The sequence below is a fragment of the Chrysemys picta genome, chromosome 8 (genome assembly GCF_011386835.1).
Source record: "Chrysemys picta bellii isolate R12L10 chromosome 8, ASM1138683v2, whole genome shotgun sequence".
Taxonomy (NCBI): domain Eukaryota; kingdom Metazoa; phylum Chordata; order Testudines; family Emydidae; genus Chrysemys; species Chrysemys picta.
In genome coordinates, this window is record NC_088798.1 from 292972 (window position 1) to 309092 (window position 16121).

Genomic DNA, 16121 nt, shown 5'->3' on the forward strand with positions numbered 1-16121 from the left:
TGTGAAGAGCTTCTTGTTCTAGTTGCAGGGCTGGTGCTGACCCAGATTCTGTTCTGAGCTCCAGCCCCAAGACACTGGGCGTCAGGCACTCCAAGTACTAGCTTCGCCAAACAGAGCATTCTCGTAGCACCAGGGGAAATCCTAGAAGCAAAAGGGTGCAGGCTGAGTAGCAGGTGACGATGGGCTAGGGCTGAGACGCTGGGATCCAGCAGGTCCATGTTGCATATTGCTAACAGCTGGGCCCACGGAGCTTTCGGGAGGGAAGAGGCAACAGGCCAGCCGGGGACATCCTACTGCCAGTGCTCAGCCTGCGATGGGCTTTGGGAGGAAGCTGTGTCACAGGATGGAACAAGGCTGCTGGTCACATGGCTTCGGTTTAACAGGATCCTCTGTAATCAACAGTTGACAACAGTGAAAACATCACACTCATGAACCTACGGCCAGTCACGGCCTACCTGGTCAAGGTGCAGCTGACTCGCCCTGGTGACAAAGGGGAAGGTGCCATGGGACCGCAGGCGGTCATGGTGACAGAGTGTCAAGGTGAGTGCCTGGCAGGGACTGGGGACAGACAGGAAAGGAATCCCCCGAATAAAAATACTACAGAGTGGGTGTGCCTGGCCCTGCCCTCCCCAAGAGCCACCAGGACTAGAGCTGGGTGGATTCATCTATTGGTTATTGATTTATACTGCACCAGTGTCTAAAGCTTCCAATCAGGGATCAGGCCCTGTTGTCCTCTGCACACGTGTGGTTTAATTCACAACAAGCCATTTGTTCCGTGAATCTCACCTAATTCATCCTGCTCTGAATCAATCCAATGAGATTTAATTCTGTCCAGTCCAGTTCATCCTAGCCCAATCCCAGTTTTATTGGAATTTCTCTGATTTAATCAACTCTGTTCCAACTGATCTGAGCGTCTGGGCCCATGCTGAGTCTAGTCTGAATTTACTGGGGCGTTCTCACCCTCCTCAGCATCAGGGCTTGATACAAGTGTAGTGCCAGGCCCTGGAGCCTAGATTGGCAGCATGAGGCTCTGTGCATTCCTTCGGGAGGAGAGAGAGGACTGGCCCACAGTGAATTTGCTGTCTGGTTTTCACAGGCATTGGTCCAGTAAAGATATCACCTCATCCACCTTGTGTCTCTAACAGAACCCACAGCCAAGCCTGTGATCGAAGGCTGGTCCGTAGAGGGGAAGAACACGCTTCATGTTAATTGGAACTTGCCAAATAACTACGAGCCAGCAAATGGGTTCGTTGTACGTCTCTTGGACTCAGCAAAAGTGCTTGTCCGTGAGATGAATATAACCTCCATGTTTGTGCACTCTGCCCGCATCCCTAACCTGGAGTTCAACAAGGAGTATGGCCTGGAAGTGTTGGTCTATCACTGCACCAGCCTGGGCCCTCCATCTGACCTCTACAAGGTCATGATCAACAGCAAAGGTAGGTAACCAACAGCCCCTCCTACCCCTGCAGAACCAGCATTGTCAGGAGCAAAGGGAGGGAACTGTTTGTCCATAGGGACATGGGGCCAGCTCCTCAGCTGGCGTAGATCAGCATAGTCTCATTGAAGTGAATGGAGATACACTTGGTGGGGATCCGATCCATAGAATTTGCCACACAAGATCAGATTACTGGTCCACTGGGCTCTTCGGCCTGCTTATTTCAGGGACAATGGCCAATACCTGATGCCTCAGAAAGAGGCAAAAAAGTCATGATGCACCTGGCTCATGGTACAGTCGTGCACAGGTAAATAGCTTAGCCTGACATGGGGAGGGGGGAAACTTTCCTGGCCCTTGTAGGGATCAGCTGGTATCTTGAAGCATGAGGCTTATTCTTTTGTCTTAGGTATGTCTGCACGTGAACCGCCCCAGCAGCACAGCTGCAGCGCTCCAGTGTCAGTATAAGTAGTGCCTACCGGAGCGGCTCTCCCATCAGCATAACAATCCATCTCCCTGAGAGATGGTAGCTAGATCGACAGGGGTTAGGTTTCCACGCCCCTGAGAGATGTAGCTGTGCTGATTAAGTTCTCAGTGCAGACCAGCCCTTAGTATCTAGTTGCCAGTGTTATTAGGCATAAAACTATTATCCAGCACCTCTTTCAGTTCAGCTCCATATGTCACTCTGCCCCTGCAGCCATGACTCCCTCGGCCGATTGCCTGAGGAGGGAAACACTGTCTCCTTTTCTTTCTTCCACAATTGTTTGGCCCAGAGTGGCTTCCTGCTGCATAATCCCCTGTTCCATGGCTACTGCTTGCCCTCTGTGTGTAAAGCACTAGCACAGTAGGGCCACCGTCCCAGATTGCTATTGTAATACAAATCCTGCATTGTGGCAGGGGGTTAGATTAGGTGACCCTTGTGGTCCCTTCTAACCCTACAGTTCTATGAAATAATAGGTAACACAGGCCATGGAATTTCACCGGTGATTCCTGCATCAAGCCCAGTAAATTGCTGCGGTTCCTTAGCCTTGTGTCATTTAATAGGACTAAAATTATAGCACTGACCATCCCCAGTTTGATTCTTTGCAGTCACAACAGCTCAATTCTTCCCAGGTGCCACTGCACCAGCCTCCTTGGAGTTACATGAGAGGGGACCATTGTGATCATCTAGTCTGACCTGTACAGCACAGGGCAGAGACCTGCCCCACAATAATTCCTAGAACGAAGCTTTTAGAAAAGCATCCCATTTTGATTTAAAAATTGTCAGTTAAGGAGAATCCATCACAACCCTTGGTAAATTGTTCCAATGGTTAATTACTCTCACCAGTAAAAAATTTACACCTTATTTCCAGTCTAAATTTGTATAGCTTCCGCTTCCAGCCATTGGATTGTGTTAGACCTTTCTCTGCTACATTGAAGACACCATTTTTAAATATTTGTTCCCCATGTAAGTACTTTAAGTACCAAGCAAGACGGATGCAGTTTGTCTTTGGGGCACTGAATTTCCCTATTGTTTGGAGAAGGGACTTTTCTACAAGTCACCCCACTTAAAATAAACGTCAGCGAGTTGTCCCAGGGGCATATGCAGAACTGGAGATACTGCTCCCACTTCAGCTAACTGTGCTTTGGAGAGGTTAACCCTCCTGCGGTTAAGTAACAGTGCCCCCTAGAGGTGACAATCACCAAATTCAGCATGACTTTGGGATATTGTAATTAGACTGTGGAACTTACGGGCACTGGATGACATTGCGGCCAAGAATACAGGAAGATTCAAAGAGGGGTTGGACATTTCTATGGCTATCAGTAATATGCACAGGTATTACAGTTAATGTGTAAAAGGGTTTTTGGAAGGTAGACAAAACCCTGCTTTGGGGCTTAAGCCAATCTCTGACAGATAGGGAGCAGGCTGAGACCTTCATGGAGGGCACACTATCCCACATGAGCCTGCAGTGGGCTTTTGACAGTGTTCTCTGAAGCTCCTGGGCTGGCTATGGTCAGAGGCAGGAGAGTAGGCTACACAGACCTCAGGCCCAACCCAGCCTGCTCATTCCTCTCTTTCTGTGGTGCTGAAGAAAGAAATTAAAATGTTCATTTAAAAAATGACCAGCCATTGATTAACTTGTGGGTCCTGTCCCATACCACTGCTGGGGTAAAGGGAGGCAGTGGTCAGCATCCACTAGACCCTGCCGCCTCCTCTGTCCCATCCCTTCTAACTATTTAGCGTTGGTGCTGACTCGGGGTGGCAGCCATTGCTCACCCAAACATGTGCTGCTCTCCCTGTCCGGCTGATGCCTCAGCTCTCTATTTCCTGTAGCTGGTTCTGCGCACTGCATCCCACTGCCCTGAGGGCTCAGCCCTGCACTGCAAGCGGGGAGCATCTGAGAAGGGCTGATAGTGCCCCTGGGAGCCCTGCCATTTAGTGCAGACGAAGAGCGGTGACTAGAAAGATGAGGCTGAGGCCACGTCTACACTAGGTGCACTTTGCCAGTACAGTTCTTGCAGTGGTGCTCCTAGCATGGACACAGCTTATACCAGCCACACTGCACTCTTGCCAGTCGAGCTTAGACTCATAGACTTTAAGGTCAGAAGGGACCATTATGATCGTCTAGTCTGACCTCCTGCACAACGCAGGCCACAGAATCTCACCCATCCACTCCTGTAACAAACCCCTGGCCCTGACCTATGTCTGAGCTATTGAAGTCCTCAACTTGTGTCTTACTCCAGCTCCTCCCTGTGAAATAGGCTCTATTGGCAAAGGCGCGCTTTTACCAGAATAACCAGGCCTAGCCTAGGGGCTTTCCCCAGCCCAACGCCATTGCTCAGGGATTGCACCTCTTGACGCCGCAGACCCGTCACCGTGTGTGTGTGAATTTAAAAAATATGGCCTTGGCATTTCCCAGCCTCCCATCCAGGCAGCCCTCAGTCTGCTCTGTCTATAGCCTCAGCAGTAAAATCAAACAGGAGTCAAGACTCCCACCTCATTGCCTCTCTTCCCCGGCCCTAGGAACGGGGTGCGTGGCTCCGACCCCGCCCCTCTTCCCAGCCCTGTGGACGGGGTGCGCGGCTCCGACCCCGCCCCTCTTCCCCGGCCCTGTGGATGGGGTGCGCAGCTCCGACCCGGCCCTGGGGACGGGGTGCGCAGCTCTGACCCTACCCCTCTTCCCCGGCTCTGGGAACATGGTGTGCGGCTCCGACACTGCCCCTCTGCACCAGAGGTCAAGGGGGGACCTGTCTGGGGGGTGATCCCACTGTTCTTCCTTCTGTGTTTATTCTGCTGTGGCCCATTGACTGTCACCCCCTCCCACATGCACACACGTCCTTTCCATGATCCCATGCCCTGCATAGCCCAGGGAGTCTCCTTAGCTGTGGCTGAGGCTGGGGGCTGGGCGCAGCCAGGCCTGGTGCCTCACACCCTGGAGATGTTACCTGTGGTGCTGATTTCCCTCCTCTCCTCGTCCCAGGCCCCTCCTCCCCCAGGTCTCTCCACGCAGAGCCCCTCACGGACACTATCGTCAAACTCACCTGGCAGGCCCCTGAGTATCCCAACGGGGGTGTCAGTAAGTACATTGTGGAGCTGCAGCAGCTGGGTGGGGCCAGTGAGCCACAGTGGGTTGACACGGACAGCGGTGGGGAGACCACGAAGACCATCCCGGGCCTCAACGCCAGCACATGCTACCAGTTCCGGGTCCGAGCGAACTCCCATGTGCCTGGGGAGTGGAGTGAGCCTGTGAAGGCGGAGACCCTGGGGGACGGTAAGTGGGTTATTTCAGAGACGCACCAGGAAAGCGCTGAACTGAGTGGGGTATGCAGTCCCCCTTCATCCCGGCTGCTCTGCTGACCTACGTCTTGGACCCCACCACAGCTGGAGGCCTGGCACCTGTATCCATTCCCTCCTCTCCCACACACAGCCTATTGCCAGGGCAGCCCCAGCCCAGCTGGCACCCCCCACACACAGGCCCCTTTGGAGTCTTGGCTCTGTGTCCAGCCCTGCAAAAAGCCTAGTTAGTGGGTGATGTGCTATGCCCCAGAGTGTCACCAGTAACCACCTCTCCGCTGGTGTGTGACCCACTGAGCGGCTCGGGCACTGACCCCCACATCAGCTGCGAGCCCACAGAAGAGCTGCTCCCAGCAGCACTGCTGTGGTGTGTGGAGACAGCAACGCTCCTGGGGCTGGAACATTGTCTTTGGCGTGGGGCGGCAGGGCCAAGCAGAAATGGGCACGAGAGAGAAACTGAAGGTGAAAAAGAGCCAGGAGGGGAGGGGAATGGTGCGAGAAAGGAAATAATAAGTCAGTGGGGCTGGGGGGCAGGGAAGGGCACAGCCTGAAGGGGAGTAAAATGCCCTTTCCAGAACATCGTTCATTTCAGTGCAGCATGGGGAACATGCAACACTTGTGCAAATCAGTGTATGTGTGGGTGCAAATAAGCAGCAGCTGTCAGGGCCGGGAACGTGCTGTCATGGCTCCAGTCGTGCAGTGAGATACCTGGGGCAGGTGAACTGCAGAGCCCCGAAATGCCAGGGTCAGCTGCAGCCACTTCGCTGCATGGCCTTTGCTATTGGGCTGCAGGGCAATACTCAGCCAAGGAGGAGAGGGGTTTTCCCAGTGCATGGAGCAGTGCAAAGAGCTGCGTTGGGCTGGAGTTGGTGCATCTGATACCTTGAGCCGGGCACAGCCATGAGCCCTCTGTTCCCCTCCCTCCCTGCAGGTGCCTTGAGCGAGGTGCCCAGACTACAAAGCCAGGACATGCAGCCCTCGGGAATAGACCAGCAGCTGCTCATGGCCATCATTGGCTCCGTGTCCGTCACCTGCCTCACCATCCTTTTTGCCCTCTTGGCACTTTTCCTTATCAAGAAGAATTTTTTTCACCGGCGCCGGACCTTCACCTACCAGTCTGGCTCAGTGAGTAATGCTGCCTCTGCCTCATCAGACCCCCAGTCAGGCTCCCTGAGTCCCCATGTGCCAGCCCGACCTCTAATCCTAGTGCACCACGGGCAGCGTGAAGCATGCCTCACGCACACACACCATCACCCCCAGCCCTGCTCAGACCACGGTGTTGGGTTCCTTGGGGGCCAGAAATCTTTAACTTCCCCCTTACCTGTTTGTCAGGGGGAAGAGACCATCCTGCAGTTCAACTCAGGGACCCTGACCCTGACCCGCCGGCCAAAGCCCCAGCCTGAGCCCCTCAGCTACCCCATCCTGGAGTGGGAGGACATCAAATTTGAGGATATGATTGGAGAGGGGAACTTCGGGCAGGTCATCAGGGCAATGATCAAAAAGGACGGCCTGAAAATGAATGCAGCCATCAAGATGCTGAAAGGTGAGCGAGCCTGTGCCTGCTTGGGGCCCAGGAGGGAAGGATGAATGGCAAGGGGATTAAGGACAATGTACACATCCTGGCAGGGATCCCTGCACCCTGAGCTGGGCCCCAGGGCCCAAGCTGGAGTTTGCTCCAGGTACTGGGACAGACTCAGCCTCGAGCAGCTGAGATACTGAGCAACACCAGAGCTCACAGGGCTGCCTGAAGGCCCCACGTCTGGGCTCCGTGGGGCCCAAGTCCAAATCTGAGAAGTGCCCGATGCGTGTCCCCCAAACACTATCTGAATGGGAACAGCGTGGACACCTGGGGGGGGGGTGATGGTTTGTGCCCACCCGAGAGGATTTTTCAGGAGTGGGCAGGTGATGGGGGTTTGCACCCACCCAGGAGAGCACCTCGGGGGAGAGGGTTTCTGGTGGTTTGCACCCACGGGGGGTGGAGGGGCAGTGCTGAAGGTTTGTACCCACGTGGGAGGGTGTCTCAGGGGCAGGAGGGGGGGGTGATGGAGGTTTGCACCCACCCAGGAGGGTGCCACGGGGGATGGGAGCCAGTGCTGGTGGTTTGCCTTGTTTTAAGAGTCACACCTGGCCGAGGGGTGGAGGAGGTACCTCAGGACTGCAGAGGGGGGTGGCTGTGGACAGGAGCCTCAGGCCTGGGACTGCAGAGGGGGCTGACTGGCGATGGGAGGGTGTCTCGGGCCTGGGACTGCAGAGGGGGGTGGCTGGCGATGGGAGGGTGTCTCGGGCCTGGGACTGCAGAGGGGGGTGGCTGGCGATGGGAGGGTGTCTCGGGCCTGGGACTGCAGAGGGGGGTGGCTGGGGACAGGAGGGTGTCTGTGGCCTGGGCCCCTGGACTGCAGCGTTTGTTCCTGGCTTGTTTCAGAGTTTGCCTCAGAGAACGACCACCGGGACTTTGCGGGGGAGCTGGAGGTGCTGTGCAAACTGGGACACCACCCCAATATCATCAACCTGCTGGGGGCCTGTGAGAACAAAGGTGGGAACTACCCCCCCCCTCCGCTGCTCTGGGTGGGCTGGGCCAGGCTTTTTTCCCTGCTGTTCCTGGGGTCCCTGCACTTCTCCCCATACCTGCTTCGCTGCCCTCTTCTGTGCTCTGGGCGAAGTCCTGCCCGCCCTACCCACTGCAGGATGTTGAAGGCCTGTCTCCCTCCTTTGTCCCTCAGGCTACCTGTACATTGCTATTGAGTATGCTCCCTATGGGAACCTGCTGGATTTCCTCCGGAAAAGCCGAGTCCTAGAGACTGACCCGGCCTTCGCGAAGGAGCATGGGACGGCATCTACCCTCACGTCCCAGCAGCTCCTCCAGTTTGCTTCCGACGTGGCCAAGGGAATGCAGTATCTAAGCGAGAAGCAGGTGTGTCCCCTCCCCTGCCCTGCCTGCTCTGAGCACGTGCCAAGCTCTGCCACGGCCACCAGCCACGGTAGCCACGTGGGTGCGTGTGCAGGAGCGTGGGAGGGGTGCCGGTGCCTGCACAGCTGTGTATCAGAACCAGGAGCTGAGGCGTCTGGCACCAGGCTCTCCCTGAAACACGCCAGCCATGGCCACCGCTCTGTGACCCAGCGACATGGAGCCCAGCCTGCCTGCGGTGAGGCAGCGTTACCACGCCCCAGCATGTCACTTGCCACCAACAAGACACAGAGCTGGGGCAAACTAGCCAATGAGTATAGGTCTCTCCCACCCGTCTGCGTTCTGATTGGCTGTGACGTGTTCTGCACGTGGGGCACGGGAATGGAGGAGCTGGCGCCATGGCCCTGTCTCCTGCTCCTGTCTCGGAGAGCAGCTCTGCTGCTCAGTGGCTGGCCCGGCAGGGCACAGGTCTCCGGGGCAGCCAGCTGACCTACCCATGCTCTGACCCAGAATGCGGGGAGCCGGGCACCCCCCGAGCCCTGCTGAAGCATCCTCCCATGCTTAGCCGCCCCATGACGCCCCAGTGCTGGGTGTGAAAGGCCCCCAGTCTCCTCTTCCTAGGGCTGCCCCAAAGCCCAGGCAGTCCTAGGTGCAGCACGTTGACTTCCAGGGACTTGGAGCCACCGCTGCTGAGTCCAGGCTCCTTTCTGCTGCCTCCTGGCCAGGCTCCCTGAACCCACCAGCAGCTTGGCTGCCCTCTGCCCAGCCAGCTGGCCCAGGGGAGACTCCCCAGGATCCAGGGGAGCGGATCAGACCCCACTGCAGGAGCAGTAGCGGGGGCCCAGCTGTGCCCAGGGATGAGGGCTGGACCAGAAGCAGAACAGCTTTGTCCCTCAGCATGTCCAAAGCGCCGAGGCTAGGGCCCGCCGGCACCTTCCCGTTCCCAGCTGCAGAGTCCCAGAGGGTGAATGCTGCATCGCCCCCCACCCCCACACACCTGTCACCAAAGCTGGTCCCTGTTCTGGGAGTAACAGGAGGCTGTGCCGAGCTGGGGCCCGCCAACTTGTCTCCAGGAGGGGTCACACAGGCCCAGCCCTCACTCACCACGGCTGTCTCAGTTCATTCACAGGGACCTGGCAGCCAGGAACATTCTGGTGGGGGAGAACCTGGCTTCCAAGATCGCCGACTTTGGCCTTTCCCGAGGGGAGGAGGTCTATGTGAAGAAAACCATGGTGAGTCCAGAGTGAGGGGCTCTCCACTGCGCCCTTGGCAGACCTAGGTTGCAATGCCCGAACCCAGCAGCTCTAGGGACAATTACTGTAATTGCCCCTGTCCTAGTACAAGATCTCTTCTGTCCCACAGCAAGGCCGTGAACCCCCCTCTACCCATGGCTCCCGCTGCCTGGATTGGGGGCAGCTGTTCCCTACCCCGGCTTTCCCCACTCAGTGGTGGGTGACACCTGTATCATAGAATATCAGGGTTGGAAGGGACCTCAGAAGGTCATCTAGTCCAACCCCCTGCTCAAAGCCGGATCAATCCCCAGACAGATTTTTACCCCAGTTCCCTAAATGGCCCCCTCAAGGATTGAACTTGCAATCCTGGGTTTAGCAGGCCAATGCTCAAGCCACTGAGCTATCCTTCCCCCGTGGTTGGGTTGGGAGTGGCTGTTTCCTACTCCCCCTTTCCATGACTGGGGGGGGGGGGGGCATTTCCCCACTACCCTGCTCATTACCGTGGGTCTTTTTCCCCAGGGCCGCCTGCCAGTTCGCTGGATGGCCATCGAGTCACTGAACTACAGCGTGTATACCACCAAGAGCGATGTGTGAGTCCTGCCCCCGGTCTGTGGGGTTAGCCCTCTGCCAATGCAGAAGGGGGTTAGCTGACCCTCCCTGCTGACACTGGAGGGGCTACTGCTCCTACACCTTCCCCGTGCCTTGTTCCCAGCCTCTAGCCCATCCCCCCGCTCAGCCCAGGCTCGCTGTGCTCAGAGCCAGGGATTCCTGTTACAGCGGGGCCCCATGGCGCTGGCCTTGCTCAGCCCCAGCAGGACACAGTCCTAGCTCTGAAGAGTTTGTCCCCATTTCCAGTGCCTCCATCTTCCCAGCCCCCGCCCCTGGTGCAGTCCCAGCCCCTCCCATTCCTGTCCCAGAGTGAACCCCGCAGACAGATATGCTGGAACTGGGCGAGGGGGCCCAGGAGGGAGGCACTGCTGGAGACCCAAGCGCTGTCTCTCTTTCAGGTGGTCCTTTGGGGTGCTGTTGTGGGAGATTGTCAGCCTGGGTAAGTACCGGCCCAGGTGGCTCATCCTGGGTTGATCCGTTCTACCTGTGGGTCCTGCAGGCATGGCACAGGTGTGCCCAGCTGGTCTGGCCCTCCCTCCCATTGCTCTGGCAGGGAGCTCTTGGCTCATGTCAGAAATGTTGTCCGAGTGAGGCAGTGAGGAACGTGAACATGCCTCCTTGAGCGCTGCCCAGCGGAGGGTGCGATGGCACGGCAGTGCCAGCCAGGAGGGTGCCTCAGATCCAAGCACCCATTGGGGCAAGGGAGTAACTCACATGCCGAGGAGCTGGCATAGGGTCTCCACTGAGCTGCCTCCTCTGGGCCTTGGCGCGTGAGTCATAGCGTAGACGTGCTCTGAGTGCTCCAGCATCCCAACTGCAGCACTGTCCTGGAGACACTCACGACAGCCACGGAAGGGCTTTCCCACTGCTTTAGAGCCACTCCCTCAAGAGGCGGGCGCTGGGTCACCATCGACCTCGCGGCGTCTACACCTGGGCTTAGGTCAGCGTAATGACGTCTCTCGATGTGTGGCTGCCCCGCCATAGTGTCTGAGCGCCGCACCATCTGGGGCAGATTTATCCCCATGGTACAGATGGGGACAGAGGCACGGACCCTGGCTCTCAGTACAGCCAATGGCTACATGCCTTGGAGGATCTGTGCCAGAGAGACCAGGTGACTTGCCCACGGTCATGCAGGGAGCTGTCATGGAGCAGGGACATGAACCTGAGTCCTGGGCTAGAGCTCTAACCCCTGAGCCAGCCTGTCCCGAGTCAGGCCAGTCCCGACAGTAATCCAGTGTTGAACATGTTCCCAGTGCTGTGGGTTCTGAGTCTGTGGGCACCCGCGACAGCACCCTAGGACTGGCCCAGCTCCTGCCATGGCTCCAGCGGGCACTGCCTGTCCAGGTCTCTTCAGGAAACTGCCTTCCAAAGTGATGGAGCTGAAAGGAGCGTTATAGGGAGACACATGTGGGCAGCGCAGGGAGGCGGGGGGAGAGCCCACCCATTGCGTGTCCCCTTGAGGGAGGTGGCTGGTTCAGCCTCAGCCACAATCCGGCTGGTGTGGGTCTGAGTGTGGCTGGAGCCTGGACAGCTCTGGTTTTGTATGGCAGAGTCTGCACAGGGGTGGTGTGTGGAGTGGGACCTGCAAACTGAAATAGTCACAAGAGTGAAATGCCTGCAAGCTGCATGGAAACTTTTAAATTCATCATAACAGAGGCTCAAACTCTATGTATACACCAAATAAAAAAACACAGTAAGAGGACCAAAAAAATGCCACCATGGCTAAACAACAGAATAATAGAGGCGATTAGAGGCATACTTTAAAAATTGGAAGTCAAATCCTACTGAGGAAAATAGAAAGAAACTCTGCCAAGGCAAGTGTATATGTATAATTAGGCAGGCCAAAAACAAATATGAAGAGCAACTAGCAAAAACTAACTGCAGTTTTTTTTTAAAGTACATCAGAAGCAGGAAGCCTGCCGAACAGTTATTGGGCTACTGGACAAGCGAGGTGCTAAAGGAGCACTTAAGGAAGATAAGGCCGTTGCTGAGAAGATAGATAAATTCTTTGCGTTGATCTTCACAGCAGAGGATGTGAGGGAGATTCCCACACCTGAGACATTCTTTTTAGGTGACAAATCTGAGGAACTGTCCCAGATTGAGGCATTGATAGAGAAGGTTTTGGAACAAATGATAAATTTAACAATGATAAGTCACTAAGCCCAGATGATATTCATCCAAGAGTTCTGAAGGAAGGAACTCAGATATGAAACTGCAGAACTAATAACTGTGATATGTAACCAATCGCTTAAATCAGCTTCTGCACCAGATGACTGGAGGGCAGCTAATGGAATGCAGATTTTTTAAAAAGGCTCCAGAGGCGATCCTGGCAATTACAGGTCCATAAGCCTAACTTCAGTATCAGGCAAATTGGTTGAAACTATAGTAAAGAAGAGAATTATCAGACAGCTAGATGAGCACGATATGTTGGGGAAGAGTCAACATGGCTTTTGTAAATGGAAATCATGCCTCACCAATCTATTAGAATTGTTTGAGAGAGTCAGCAAACATGTGGACAAGGGTGATCAGTGGATATAATGGACTTGGATTTCAGAAGGCCTCTGGCAAAGTCCCTCACCAAAGGCTCTTAAGGAAATTAAGCAGTTGAAGGTCCTCTCATGGATCAGTAAATGGTTAAAAGACAGGAAACAAAGGGTAGGAATAAATGGTCAGTTTTCAGACCGGAGAGAGGTACCAGAGAGAGGTAAAAGGTGGGGTCTCCCAAGGATCTGTATCGGGACCAGTGCTGTTCAACATATTCATAAATGATCTGGAAAAAGGGGTAGAGAGTGAGGTGGCAAAGTTTGCAGATGATACTAAATTACTCAGGATAGCTAAATCTGAAGCATACTGCGAAGAATTACAAAGGGATCACACAAAACTGGGTGACTGGACAACAAAATGGCAGATGACATTCAATATTGATAAATGCAAAGTAATGCACACTGGAAAACGTAATCCCATCTATACATATAAAATGATGGGGTCTAAGTTAGGTGTTACCACTCAAGAAAGAGATCATGGAGTCATTGTGGATCATTCTCTGAAAATATCTGCTCAATGTGCAATGTTAGGAACCACTAGGAAAGGGATAAATGGTTGCCCCATCTAAAAAAAAAGATGTTAGAATTGGAAAAAGTACAGAGAAGGGCAACAAAAATGATCAGGAGTATGGAACAGCTTCCCTATGAGGCGAGATTAAAAAGACTGCGACTGTTAAACTTGAAAAGAGACGACTAAGGGGGGATATGATAGAGGTCTATAAAATCATGACTGGTGTGGAGACAGTGAATAAGGAACACAAGAACCAGGGGTCACTCAATGAAATTACTAGGCTGCAGGTTTAAAACAATGATAAGGAAGTACTACTTCACACAACACATAGTAAACCTGTGGATATTGTAGAGGCCAAAAGTATAACTGAGTTACAAAAAAAATTAGATACGTTCATGGAGGATGGGTCCATTAATGGCTATCAGCCAAGATGGTCTGGGACACAACCACATGCTCTGGAAGCCTCTAAACCTCTGACTGCCAGATGCTGGAATTGGACAACAGGGGATAGATTACTCGATCAGTTGTCCTATTCTGTTCATTCCCTCTGAAGCACCCGGCATTGGCCACTGTTGGATGACAGGATACTGGGCTGGATGGACCATTGGTCTGACCCAGTCTGGCTGTTCTTATGTCCTTATGAGTGTGTGTGCTGTGCTCTGCCCCCAGGAGGAACTCCTTACTGTGGGATGACGTGTGCCGAGCTCTACGAGAAACTGCCGCAGGGATATCGTATGGAGAAGCCCCGCAACTGTGATGATGAGGTGTAAGTGGGATCTGGCTGCCCCAGTCTGTCCCAGTTGGGCCTGGTGAGACCAGGAAAACAGGCTTGGCCTTGGCTGTGGCCATGGGGCACCAGCCACACACAGGAACCAGGGCCTCTTTGCACGGCCTCTGTGTTTGTTTGGTGTCTTGGGGGACGGGCTACGTCACATGATGTAATCCCTGTGCACTAGGAACAGGAAAGCTGGCAGCCTCCCCACCCATGACCCGCAGTAGGGCAGCCTGCTGGGATCCGTTGCCTTCATCCCTCCTACTGCAGCTTGCTTATGCCTCAGCTACTTGCCACCTTCCCTGCCCGTGCTTCCCCCACCCCCACGTCCTGTCTGCACTGACACAGGCCCTGCTGTGCCCCCTCTCCTAGGTATGAGCTGATGAAGCAGTGCTGGCGAGACCGCCCCTACGAGCGCCCGCCCTTCGCTCAGATCTCCATGCAACTTATCCGGATGCTGGAGGCCAGGAAGGTAGTCTGCTTGTGCCCCAGCGGGGCTGGCTGCAGCTCTATCCCTCCCTCAGCGCTGTACTCAGGCCCTGGGGCAGGGCTGCACCCAAGGGGGAGGCAAGGGTGGCCTTACGGGGCAGTCCCATCACAGTAACTGCCACTCCAGGCCTCTAATGAGCTTTTCCAGTGGCCAGGACCAGCTGGATTGCAGAGCTGCTGTAGCTCCTTTCCCTGGCCATGCCCCGTGTTGGCAGCTGCTGGGCGATGATGTAAATCTGACTGTGCCACACGGGAACTGCCCTGATGCTGGGGAAATCCTAGGGGCTTTGCAGCCTCTCTCCTCCGAAGGGCACCAGGGAGCAGGGCTCTAAGCCCTGCCAAGTGCTTGGGACTCATCTCCAAGCCAGAGTCCAGGAAGCTTTGCAGGGGGACAGTCACAGCTGGACTAGGCGCGTAGTGGGGGACAGCCCTGTTCTGGAGGGACATGCTGTGGGGACAGTCCCGCTCTGCCCAGTGCCCCGTCCTGCATTGGCAGGGAACACCGGCTCTAATCCCTGTTCTGAACCTCACCGAGCGGAGCCGCAGCCCAGACCCAGACTACGAGGGGCTCGGGGGAGAACACAGCCCCCTCCTGGCTAAGAGAGGAGCAGCTCCCAGCCTTAGCTCAGGCCAAGGGGCACAAAGCCAAACCCCACTCACAAGGTGTTCAGCCCTACCTACGTTCGCTTAGACATGGGGAATCACCCAGACAGCACTCGGAGCCGGCCAGGGTCCTGATACCAGGACCAGAGAGTAAGGGGCAGGATGTTCTAACCCAGCCCCAGGCCTGACACTCTCTCTCCCCATCCAGGCCTATGTGAACATGGCCTTATTCGAGAACTTCACGTACGCCGGCATCGACGCCACAGCGGAGGAGGCCTGAGGGCGAGTGGAGCACAGCGCTGGGAGCCCTGTAAATAACACACCCCGACTTGCCGCACTTGGACGCCAGGGGAGGGACATGGCCTCTGCCCCGTGTGGGGCATGCAGTAAATGGCCTGCTCCAGCATGGAGAGTGGAGATGAGGAACTGCCCTTTGTCCTGGAGCAGGAACTTGCCTGGGGGCAGTTTCTGGCTAACATGATGCCCCCATATTCTGCAGCCAGATTCCTGGCTGAACGGCAGCTTCTGCCCCCCCGTCCGCTCAGGCAGGACTGCCCTGCGCTTGCTGCCCTCTCTGCCGGTCTCTGCAGTGCAGCTCTACACCAGTGGCAGGGCCAGCCAATGGGCCAGGCTCTCCCTGTCTCATGCCCCTCCCCACTCTCCCAATCCTTGCTGCAGGCAGGCGCTGTGCGTGGCCGAGGACAGGGGCAGGGAGGCCTGTCTCCCCTTGAGCCCATGGACACTGGGGCCTTCTCTGAAGCTGGAGGATGTGATACCAGCCCCTTGCTGCCCTAAGAGAGGCACAAAGACGTATCCTGGGTAAAGGACAGACTTGGAAACAGCCCCAACTGTAGAGCCCTCATCCCCACCTCCAGCCCTGATGTTTCGTGTGTGGCTGCTCAGCTTCCCTGCTGCCCGTGGGCTCTCGGAACTGACTCGCTGTGCAGCTGGACCTGGCCCGGCACCATGCGGCCAGCGCACTGGCACGTAGAGCTGTGCAAACATTGCTCCTGGATGCTGGAGACCCTCTGGGACAGGGCGATCAGGGGAGTCTGAGAGGAAGGATTCCAGCACTCGCCTTTGGAACACCATGGAGGAGTAAAATATTCTAGGCTTGGCCCCAGGCTCCTCTCTGACCTGCCAGAGACCAGTGGGTGCCACGACTTGTGCTTTACGGTTAATAAAGGAAGTCTAAGGGACTGGCTGGCTCAGGGGTTTGGGCCTTTCCTCTCTCTCTCTTTCATAGAAAC

At 55.5% G+C, this 16121-nt stretch overlaps 1 protein-coding gene across 5 annotated transcripts in view; it reads left to right on the forward strand.

The window, feature by feature from the left end:
• TIE1 (tyrosine kinase with immunoglobulin like and EGF like domains 1) overlaps positions 1–16071 on the forward strand; it is a 40366-nt gene extending 24295 nt beyond the window's left edge. For 3 of the 5 annotated variants that reach the window (XM_005307103.5, XM_065553660.1, XM_065553659.1), the window contains 13 exons: positions 403–540; positions 1146–1436; positions 4894–5184; positions 6139–6332; positions 6540–6750; positions 7630–7740; positions 7928–8118; positions 9231–9344; positions 9864–9934; positions 10352–10392; positions 13677–13773; positions 14152–14251; positions 15080–16071. In XM_005307103.5, coding sequence (XP_005307160.1) covers positions 403–540; positions 1146–1436; positions 4894–5184; positions 6139–6332; positions 6540–6750; positions 7630–7740; positions 7928–8118; positions 9231–9344; positions 9864–9934; positions 10352–10392; positions 13677–13773; positions 14152–14251; positions 15080–15151 — 1922 coding nt within the window. In that variant the 3' untranslated portion in view covers positions 15152–16071. The remainder of the gene's footprint in view (positions 1–402; positions 541–1145; positions 1437–4893; positions 5185–6138; positions 6333–6539; positions 6751–7629; positions 7741–7927; positions 8119–9230; positions 9345–9863; positions 9935–10351; positions 10393–13676; positions 13774–14151; positions 14252–15079) is intronic. The other 2 variants (XM_024103882.3, XM_065553661.1) reach the window with 1 other exon arrangement.
• Positions 16072–16121: the final 50 nt, after the last annotated feature.